The sequence below is a fragment of the Corylus avellana genome, chromosome ca6 (assembly GCF_901000735.1).
Source record: "Corylus avellana chromosome ca6, CavTom2PMs-1.0".
NCBI classification, from domain to species: domain Eukaryota; kingdom Viridiplantae; phylum Streptophyta; class Magnoliopsida; order Fagales; family Betulaceae; genus Corylus; species Corylus avellana.
The window spans coordinates 9,657,713-9,669,097 of NC_081546.1; the positions used below are offsets into that span (position 1 = coordinate 9,657,713).

The 11,385-nt window shown below is 37.2% G+C and overlaps 1 protein-coding gene across 1 annotated transcript in view; it reads left to right on the forward strand.

The window, feature by feature from the left end:
• Positions 1–476, forward strand: part of LOC132185143 (uncharacterized) — a 2,861-nt gene extending 2,385 nt beyond the window's left edge. The window contains exon 2 of the mRNA XM_059598955.1: positions 367–476. Within this exon, the coding sequence (XP_059454938.1) occupies positions 367–476 (110 nt within the window). The remainder of the gene's footprint in view (positions 1–366) is intronic.
• Positions 477–11,385: the final 10,909 nt, after the last annotated feature.

Sequence of the window (11,385 nt, forward strand, 5' to 3'; positions counted from 1 at the left end):
TTGCCGCTATTAGGCCCCTAATAGCGGCTTATGTTGCCGCTATTAGGACAAGTATTTTTTTATTTGTTTTTTGTCTGGATGATTAGCGGCAACTACCAAAGTTGCCGCTATTGATCCTCCAATAGCGGCAACTTTTAACGTTGCCGCTATTAGGCCCCTAATAGCGGCAACTTTATGTTGCCGCTATTAGGACAAGTATTTTTTTTATTTGTTTTTTGTCTGGACGATTAGCGGCAACTACCAAAGTTGCCGCTATTGATCCTCCAATAGCGGCAACTTTTAACGTTGCCGCTATTAGGCCCTTAATAGCGGCAACTTTATGTTGCCGCTATTAGGACAAGTATTTTTTTATTTGTTTTTTGTCAGGACGATTAGCTGCAACTACCAAAGTTGCCGCTATTGATCCTCTAATAGCGGCAACTTTTGAAGTTGCCGCTGTTGCGCTCATAATAGCGGCAATGGATTGTTGCCACTAATTGTGTTTAAATAGCGGCAACTCGAGTCGCCGCTATTGAGTGCCTAACAGCGGCAACTTGGTAAGGTGGCCGCTGATGGGTTGTAAATAGCGGCAACACATGTTGCCGCTATTAGTGTTGCTGCTAAATATCAACTATTTTGGTATTTAGCGTCCGCTATTAGCGGCGACAATGAAGTTGCCGCTAATGGCCTCTCATTAGCGGCAACTTTGGGGTCGCCGCTAATAAGTTGGTTGCTAATGACCAAATTTCTTGTAGTGTAGACATTAGTACAAAAAAAACACGCAAAAATACAAAAATAAAGTGTCTAAAATTGCAGTATACACTCTTTAGAACATAATGATCATTGCTTACTTTGATGTTGTAACCTGAAAACCATTAATTACCAAGGTAGTTTTTACGATCACTCTGATATTGCTTTATTTTTAGTGGGTGTAGTAGCAGAGTATAACAAATAGGTGTATGTAAACACTCAGACAATGATAAATACTTGATTTTAGTGCGGCAAATAGTAGAGCAATTCAGTTTTGATGGAATATGAAAATCCTCAATTGAAATTTTCAATACGAAATTTTAAAACTTTTGAGGCCTAGATCCTAATGTGGCTCCGCCATTGGAAATTTTTAATCATAATTACTTAATAATGGACTGGCAGTATTGCTGGTCTGCAGTCTCGTTCGATATCACGTTCGAACGAGAGGTGGTTTAATGAAGATATGATAGCTCATTCATATCCTCGTCCTTGGTTATGTTCGATGCATATGGGAATATCAAGTTGGCAAAATTGCTCGTCTGAAGACTCGTTCGATGTCAAGTTCGAATGAGATCGAGTTGGGTAGAAGGAATATCAATTTGGCAAAATGACCCATTCTCTGTCTTGTCCGAAGTCCCGTATGAATGAGATCTTCATAGAAGCGTTCGTTCGATAACTCATCCAAAGTTAAGTTCGAACGCACTGCGGAGGATGTTGTGAATTCGAGTTAGTAGATAGTGAAACCCTAACCAGGTTTGAGCAAGCCACTTACTTGTTCGAATGAGCCTCATACTTGTTCGAACGAGCTATAACAAATTTATGTAAATTGAATTTCTTTTACTGTTTTATTAGTTGAGGAGTCTAGGTGCGAAGATGAAAGGATTGCTTGAAAAGTAACTTTTTTCTCCCTCAAAGCATTTTTTTTGTTTGTTTTTTTTTACATGTCCACATAAGAGGGGAAGAAGAGATTTGAACTAGTGACCTTCGCTTCATAAAACGTGGTCTCCAACCGATTGAGCTACCCCTTGGAGACTTCCTCATAGCATTTCTAAGTAAAAAGTGTAGATAGGTGAACACCATGATTGAGTATTGAATATTATATCTATGAGATGGTTAGCAAATTTTGGGGAGGAAATTTCTGTAAGGATAGTGGGATGTAACAATTGAAAAAACTAAATATTTGAAAATTATAAAATACCCTTATTAGTCTCAAGGAATTAAGATATTATATGAGGGTTTTAAAGAATAATGAAACATAAGTAAAATGATAATATAGAATACTGAGACTTTTATTATCACTACAAAAAATTGAAGATTTATTGACCACCCGTTAGTGATGTGTCATTAGCAATGTATGTGGCGGGTCAAAAAACTTGGTGTCACTATTGAGACTTTAGTAACTTGTGATTTTTGAGACATTACCCTTTAGTGACGTGGCAAACTTGCAACGTTACTAAAAATTTAGTAACGTGTCAGATTTGACACGTCACCATAGGGTGACGTGTCAAAAATCACACGTTACTAAAGTTTAAAAAATTATTAAAAATAATAATAATTAAAAAAAAAAATTCTGGATTTTTTTCTTTTTTTGTTTTTCTTTTCAATTTTAAAGGATCGTATTTTCTGTTTTAAATTTTGATTTTTTGATTTGCAGTCTGACCATGAATTTTTTTTTTTTTTTTTTTTTTTTTTTTTTTCTGGTCTCTGCATTTGGAGAGGCAGCTTCTTTTCGACAAATTATTCATGTCTAACCATGAATAATTTTCAGATCATGGAGGAACTTCCATCTGTGCATGCAACAATAGATCAATCAAATGTAAACAAAATCTAAAGTTTTGAACTTGGAATCAAATTTTACTACTCACTGTGTGGAGTTGGAGAGTACCCAAAATCAGGAGCAAAGAACATTCGAAAGCTAAGACCAATGACAGAAAAATTACCCATTAGAGTAGAGGATGTCCGTTCCCTAAATGGATTTAACCTGAAAAAACAAACCAAACCAACCAGAAAAATTTCAAAAACCCAAACCCAAACCCAGGAGCAAAAAAAAAAAAAAAAAAAAATCAAAATCAAACCTAGCAAAAAAAAAAAAAAAAAAAAGCAGATCTTCTCTTCTTTTTTTTTTTTCTTCTTATCTTCTCTTCTTTTCTCTTCTCCTTTTCTATTTCTTCTTCCCATCTGAGAGAAGAGGGAGTTGGGGGGTATACTAGGCGTGAGAGCGCAGAGACAAGAAGAAAGAAAAAGAGAGAAAAAGGGAAGAAGAAAGAAGAAGGTAGAGCGGGAGGAAGAAAAAAGAGGGAAGAAGAAAGAAAAAGAGAGAAAGAGGAAGCCAGCTCATGGCGCACGTTCTCAATGCCCATTGGTGACGTGTGACCAGCTGGCACGTCACCAATGGGGTGACGTGGCACATGGTGACATGCCACTTGTGCCACGTCACTATAGTATCTTAATTAAATAATAATAATAATAATAATAAATAAAAAAGGAAATTAACTTGGAAAATATTTCCCATCCCTGGTTTTTAGACATAATTATATCTACTCAGGAGTAGGAGAACGCATAGCATATTTCTAAGTGAGATACTATTAATACTCAAAATGAAACCACATTTTAATTTTATACTTATATTCCCACAGTAAAAATGTGATCACGTACATTTTTATTGTGGGACATATAAGTATAAAAGATAGCCATAACCTTCCGTTAAAAATAAATGAAAGACTACAAATCACACTATCATTGTACATGAATAATATTATTAAGTATTTGAAATCATTGAGTCACATAATTAAGTACCCAAATCATACGTACATTTATATTACTCAATATGCAGTCAATGTACGATTGTAATTTATAATATATATGGATCCATATCTATATGTCTATAAACAACCATTTTTTTTTTTTAACGGAAATCTGAGGATTTTATCGCAGAGCAAAAAGCTCTTATAATGCAGAGTAAAAGAGGAGTATATATTATATATATATAGTATAGCAATTAATTATATGGATACTGTTAGTTTAGGTTTTGGCACATTCGGTTTGGATGTACGTTGTTGAAAATGAGCATCTCAACAAGTTTCAGAAAGCAGATTCTAGAGGCATGTCCGGACCCCCAGAAGCCGGGTCCGGACACAAAAACCAGCAAGTGTGCTTTGAAGAGCAGGTCCGGACCGCCAGACGTTGGCTCCAGACCTAATTTCTAGAAACAGCTTTTTACCGAGCAGGTCCGGACAGCCAGAAGCTGGGTCCTGACCTGATTTCCAGAAACTGGATTTTGAAGGAGAGGTCCGGATCGCCAGAAGCTGGGTCCGGACCTCATTTTCAGAAAGCCTTATTTTTGTGAGATGCCCGAACACAAGAGTTGGAGGTCCGGACATCACTAGGTTACGCATATGTAACCCTAGCCATGTCCGAACCCCAGATTAGCCCTATCCGGACATGGCTGCTGATGGATTAATTTTTTCTATTTAAACACTTTATTTTGCTTTACAAAGGTACGTATTTTGTGAGAAAAATTTGAGTGCTTAGAGTGAGAGATATTGTTCAAGATTATTTGTGAAAAGAAAATACGTGAAGCTAATCGGAGTTCCAGTGAAAGGAAATCGTTTAGAAAAATTGTGCCAGATGTTCTGAAAATGGCTACTGAGGTAGAAGTCAAGTGGGTCACTTGTCATGTGCGAGGAAGAGTCAAAGGTTTTGTAATTCTTCTTGTATTCCTGATTCTTCTTATAGTGAATTGATTTCCTGAGTTTGGCTGCCCCAGAGAGGTTTTACATTTAGAGAGTTCTCTAAAGGGTTTCCTCTTCGTAACCAAATATCTGTGTTCTTAATTGCTTAGTTCATATCTATATTTGGTGGATCTTTTAATTGTTAGGTTAGATCTTTTTCTGAATAATTTATGTGAAATACCTAGACATTTGGATATGTGTTGTTTGGAGTCGTTTTAGAATTTTCAATTGGTATCAGAGCAGGTTCACTCTATGAAGGAATTTTGTTTCCTGAGTGTGATCCAAGACTCCATATCAAATGTTTCTTACGGTTGCTCCTAATTCTCTTCCCGTCTTTGACGGAACAAATTATACGCTTTGAAAAATTCGTATGAGAGCTTACTTTAAATCCATTAATGTTTGGCATGTTGTTGAATCTTGATGGACACGTCCAGACAAAGCAATACCTGAATGGACAACGGAGGAAAAGAATAATGCTACTGCGTATGACAAAGCTATAAATGCTATTTACATCTCTGTTTCAAATGAGGAATTTTCTAGAATTTCTAGATGTGAAATAGCTAAGGAAGCTTGGGAAACTTTAGAAATCACACATGAAGGAACTAAGGTTGTTAGAACTTCAAAAATTCAAATGTTGGTTTCTCAGTTTGAGGAGATTAGAATGCAGGAAGATGAAACTTTTGATGAATTCTATTCAAAGCTTAGTGCCATTAGAAACTCTACCATTAATTTGGGAAAGAAAATGGATGATGTTAAAGTGGTGAAAAAAATCTTAAGATCTTTGCCTGAGAAGTTTATTCCCCAAATTGTTGCTATACAACAGAGCAAAGACTTAGATACTATGAGAGTAGAAGAACTTGTAGGTTCTCTTCAGACCTTTGAGCTAATTCTACCCAAACTCAAGAAAACTAAAAACATTGCTCTCAAAGCAAAAAATGTTAAAGTCAATTCTTGTGGGTCATCTGATGAGGATTCTGGGGATGATGAAGAATTTGCCCTGTTTGCTAAAAAATTTAGAAAATTTTTTACACCTGTGAATGGAAGGTTTAAAAATCGTGACGCAAAAATTCCTGTGAAACCTAAAGGTGAATTTAGAAGTAATCCACGTGAGAACTTAGAGACTGATTAGAAAGATAAGTTCACTAGTGGACAAAAATGTCATAAATGTGGGGGTCGGGGTCATATTTGAATTGAATGTGCTAATCTGAAAAAATCCAAAGGTAAAGCTTTCAATGTCACTCAGAGTGATGAATCGGATGATGAAAAATCCGAAGAAGAAGTTGAAGGAGGAGTGAATTATTTAGCTTTTACTACTTATGATAATTATTATAAGACTGTGAACTCACCTCATATGATAAACGAATCTGAAATTGAATCTGATGATGAGGTGGATTTACAGACTGCTTATAGTAACTTGTTTGTGGAATGTGATAAATTGAACAAGATGAATAGGAAAAATCTGAAAGAAGCTGAACTTGAAAAAGAAAGATTAATGAAATCTATGGATGAATGTTTAGCTATTCGAAACACTTTGACTTCTGAAAACCTCATGCTGATTGCTAAAGTGAAATCTCTGGAAAAGGACTTGAATGATTCGAATGATCATTTAAAGAAATTTTCTAGTGATAAATTGAATCAAATGTTAAGGAATCAGAAACATTCACATGATAGGACTGGATTGGGTTTTAATAAACATGTTCATTCATCTTCTTCAAATGTTGCAACCACTTCTAAAATCATGTTTGTGAAACATAAAATGAAAGATGTGGCAATTGAGAATTCTTGCTTACCTCAAGAAAGTTCAGAAGATGTGACCAAGAAAAATAAGTTGAAATTCAAAGTTCCGGTAAGGACTAACTTCATCCCTACTTGTTTTCACTGTGGTGTCAAAGGTCATACTCGACCAAACTGTTTTCAAATTAGGGCTAAACAATCATGGTCTCAGAAGAATATTCCTAGACTAGATGAACCTGGAATTGGGAATCAACTAAAAGTTTTAACTGCTCAAGTGAAACTTATTAGTGAGAAGTTAGCTGTTTTGTCAAATTCTGTTGATATAAAAGATATGTCTAATTTGATTGACAAGGATGTGCAAATTCCTCCTCAAAAGGAACAGGTCTGGGTTAAAAAGAAAGATCATCTATGTCTTGTTGCTCATACTGCCTTAAGTGTGCTTAACTCTTGCTTGTAGTTTCTGGATAGTGGTTGTTCAAAACATATGATAGGTGATAAGTCTCTATTCAAAGAGCTTAAAGAAGGCAAAGGAGGTGGAAGCATCACTTATGGAGATGGCAGCAAATCGAAGGTGATCGGTCAAGGAATTGTGAAAATTTCCGGTGCTCCTACTCCACAAGAAGTGCTGTATGTTGAAGGACTCTAGGCAAATTTATTGAGCATCAGTCAATTTTGTGATTATGATCTAGTGGTCCAGTTTTCTAACAAAGAATGCAGCATATTTGATTCTCAAGGAAAATGGTTGATGGGAGGAGAGCGCACTGTTGACAACTGCTATTGTCTCTCATTAACTTCTCCAATAAGATGCAATAAGGCAACCCTGGACACTGGAGAATTGTGGCATCAACGGTTGGGGCATCTAAATTTTCATGATCTGGTCAGAATTTCAAAAACAGAAGCCATAGCTGATTTACCCAAGATTCATCAGGCTGATAAAGGAAAATGTGGCCCATGTCAATTTTGAAAACAAACTAGAACTCCTCACAAAAAGATCTCAGGTATTGTTACCTCTCGAAACTTAGAGCTTCTTCACATGGATCTCATGGGCCCTACACAGACAGCTAGTTTGGGAGGCAAGAAATACATTATGGTGATCGTAGATGACTTCTCTCGATATACATGGGTAATTTTGTTAAGAGAAAAATCTGAAGCCTTTGAACAAGCTCAGATCTTGTTTCATAAGATACAAAATGAACAAGACTGTCTCATCAAGCGGATCAGGAGCGATTATGGCAGAGAATTCGAGAACTCAAGTTTTGAAAATTATTGTGCTCAACAAGGTATCAAACAAGAATTCTCATCCCCCATAACTCCTCAACAAAATGGAGTAGTTGAACGGAAAAATCGAGTCATACAAGAAATGGTTAGAGTGATGATACATGCTAAGGATTTGACACAACATTTTTGGGGAGAAGCAGTCCATACGGCATGTCATATTGTTAATCGAGTTTTTCTCAGACCAACAACTACCAAGACACCTTATGAGCTATGGCGAGGCAAGAAACCCACTGTCAAATACTTTCGGGTTTTCGGAAGTGCATGTTACATTCTTCGTGATAGGGAGAACTTGGGGAAGTTTGATGCAAAGAGTGACGAAGGAATTTTTCTTGGATATTCCAATACAAGTCGAGCCAATCGTGTATATAACAAAAGGACCAAGTCAGTAATGGAATCAGTAAATGTTGTCATCGATGATGAAACTACCAAGGAGCATTTTGCAGAAGAAGAACCTCAGGTTGAGGGGGAGCAAGTTGATATGTCTGATAAAACTCATGAACCTCCTAGTCCGAATGTTTCAGCGGTCCGTCCATCAATAATCTCAGATGCAGAAGGCATGACTCCTTCACCAGTTCCACACTTGGTCTCTCATGCACCATCCTCCAGAGTCAAACTTAATTATCCTAGAGAAAATTTGCTGGGAAATGTGAATGAAGGGCTACGACTGCGAAACAGGGTGGTCAATCAAGTCACTTATTCTTGTTATCTCTCTCAGTTTGAGCCAAAGAAGGTTAATGAGGCATTAGAAGATGAGAGTTGGGTTGTAGCTATGCATGATGAACTCAATCAGTTTGTTAGGAATGATGTTTGGAATTTGGTTCCAAAACCCAAAGATCAGAATATCATTGGCACTAAATGGATCTTCAAGAATAAATCTGACGAGCATGGTTCAGTGGTAAGAAACAAAGCTCGATTGGTTGCTCAAGGATACACTCAAGTTGAAGGAGTGGATTTTGATGAGACGTTCGCACCAGTAGCCAGATTGGAATCTATGAGAATTTTGTTGAGCATCTCATGTCATCTCCAGATCAAATTATATCAGATGGACGTCAAGAGTGCTTTTCTTAATGGCATTCTTCAAGAAGAAGTATATGTAGCTCAGCCAAAAGGATTTCAGGATCCAACTTATCCGGATCATGTTTACAAGCTGAAAAAGGCGCTTTATGGATTGAAACAAGCTCCGAGAGCTTGGTATGAACGTCTAACAACATACCTTCTTGCACATGGGTTCATCCGAGGACAGGCTGACCGTACATTGTTCATCCATAGGAAAGGCAGTCAACTTCTCATTGTCCAAATTTATGTAGATGACATTATCTTTGGCTCTACGGTGACTCACGGGCTCATCAATTTTCTACAGAAATGAAGCAAGAGTTCGAAATGAGTATGATCGGTGAATTGACCTATTTTCTAGGTTTTCAAGTTCAACAATCCAACAAAGGTATCTTTGTGTCTCAACCAAAGTATGTCAAAGATCTTGTGAAGAGATTTGGATTGGATGGAAATAGTCATGCTCGCACACCCATGAGTACGAGTATTAAGCTGAGTGCAGATGTAGCTGGGAAATCCGTTGACCAAACTTTATACAGAAGCATGATAGGTTGTCTCCTTTATCTCACAGCTAGTCGACCAGATATATCTTTCAGTGTGGGTGTATGTGCTCGATTCCAAGCTAATCCAAAGGAATCTCATATCACAGCTGTTAAACGGATCCTCAGGTATGTCAATGGCACAATCAATTTTGAAATTTATTTCTCTACTAATACAAATCTGAACTTGCAGGATATTCTGATGCTGACTGGGTTGGTAATGCTGATGATCGAAAGAGTACATCAGGCGGATGTTTTTATGTGGGAACGAATTTGGTCGCCTGGATGAGTAAGAAACAAAACTCCATCTCTCTTTCTACTGCTGAGGCCGAATATATAGCTGCTGGGAGCTACTGTACACAGATCATCTGGATGAAGCAACTTCTTGCGGACTATGGATTTGATCAAGGAAAAATGATTGTCTACTGTGACAATACGAGTGCCATCAACATCTCAAAGAATCCGGTTCAACATTTACGCACGAAACACATTGACATTCGTCATCATTTCATCCGTGACTTGGTAGAAACCCAGGTGGTATCTCTTGAATTTATGCCTACTGAACACCAATTAGCTGACCTGTTTACAAAACCCCTAGATGGATCTAGGTTTAAGTATCTCAGGAATGCTATTGGTGTATGTGATCTCTCATGATTGTATACATAGAACATGCCTAGAAATTGAACATATTGATATTTGTTTATAGCTGTTCTAGGGCATTTTTGTTTGTTTTTGATTGTTTTTTTTTTCCTTGTCTTTATTTTCTTTGCTTCTTTTATTTTTGAAATTGTCTTTATTTGTTGGATAGTCAGTTTCTCATGTCTTGTGCTCAAAGGAATATCTTACATATGAGTGGGGTCAATATTTATGCAATTTACGTCGACTGCTCCATATGTTTCTGATATACCTTGTTCTTCTGAAAACTGTTAAAGGAGTAAGAGTTAGTTTTTTCTCATGTTCCAAATTGTGCACTTTTTGCCCCCATTAGGTTTAGATTTTTGTTATGTGTTTGGGAATTTGGAGCAAACATTTTGTTTGGAAGATAGGTAGTGTCAGTTCTATCCACTTGACCAACTCGTTAGTTGAACTTAGCTCCTAAAAATTCCAACATTTTCTCAAAAAAAAAAAAGAAAAAAAAAAAAGGCATAAAATAAGCTCAGATGACTTAGTTTTGCTTATGTTTGTCCCTAAAGAAAGAATCAGTGATCAAATCATTGTGGAAATAGATGATTACTAAAGGACATGATAAAAGCGAATGATTAGTCTTAGGGGGAGTGTATTGGATGAGGGAATCTAGGTCCTAACATTATAAGGTTTTACTGTGCCTTGAATCAGACTGTGTGTCTTTCATTTACTAAATATCTGTCTAGATTTCCCTTCCACTGATGAAATCTTATTTAATGGGTTTAGGTTTTGGCATATTCGGTTTGGATGTACGTTGTTGAAAATGAGCATCTCAACAAGTTTCAGAAAGCAGATTCTAGAGGCATGTCCGGACCCCCAAAAGCCGGGTCCGGACACAAAAACTAGCAAGTGTGCTTTGAAGAGCAGGTCCGGATTGCCAGACGCTGGGTCCGGACCTGATTTCCAGAAACAGCTTTTTACCGAGCAGGTCCAGACCGCCAGAAGCTGGGTCCAGACCTGATTTCCAGAAACTGGATTTTGAAGGAGAGGTCCGGACCGCCAGAAGCTGGGTACTGACCTCATTTCCAGAAAGCCTTATTTTTGTGAGATGTCCAGACACAAGAGTTAGAGGTCCGGACATCACTAGGTTACGCATATGTAACCCTAGCCATGTCCGGACCCCAGATTAGCCCTGTCCGGACATGGCTGCTGATGGATTAATTTTTTCTATTTAAACACTTTATTTTGCTTTACAAATGTACGTATTTTGTGAGAAAAATTTGAGTGCTTAGAGTGAGAGATATTGTTCAAGATTATGTGTGAAAAGAAAATACGTGAAGCTAATCGGAGTTCCGGTGAAAGGAAATCATTTAGAAGAATTGTGCCAGATGTTTTGGAAAGGGCTACTGAGGTAGAAGTCAAGTGGGTCACTTGTCGCGTGCAAGGAAGAGTCAAAGGTTTTGTAATTCTTCTTGTATTCCTTATTCTTCTTATAGTGAATTGATTTTCTGGGTTTGACTGCCCCGGAGAGGTTTTACATTTAGAAAGTTCTCTAAATGGTTTCCTTTTCGTAACCAAATATCTGTGTTCTTAATTGCTTAGTTCATATCTATATTTGGTGGATCTTTTAATTGTTAAGTTAGATATTTTTCTGAATAATTTATGTGAAACACCTAGACATTTGGATATGTGTTGTTTGG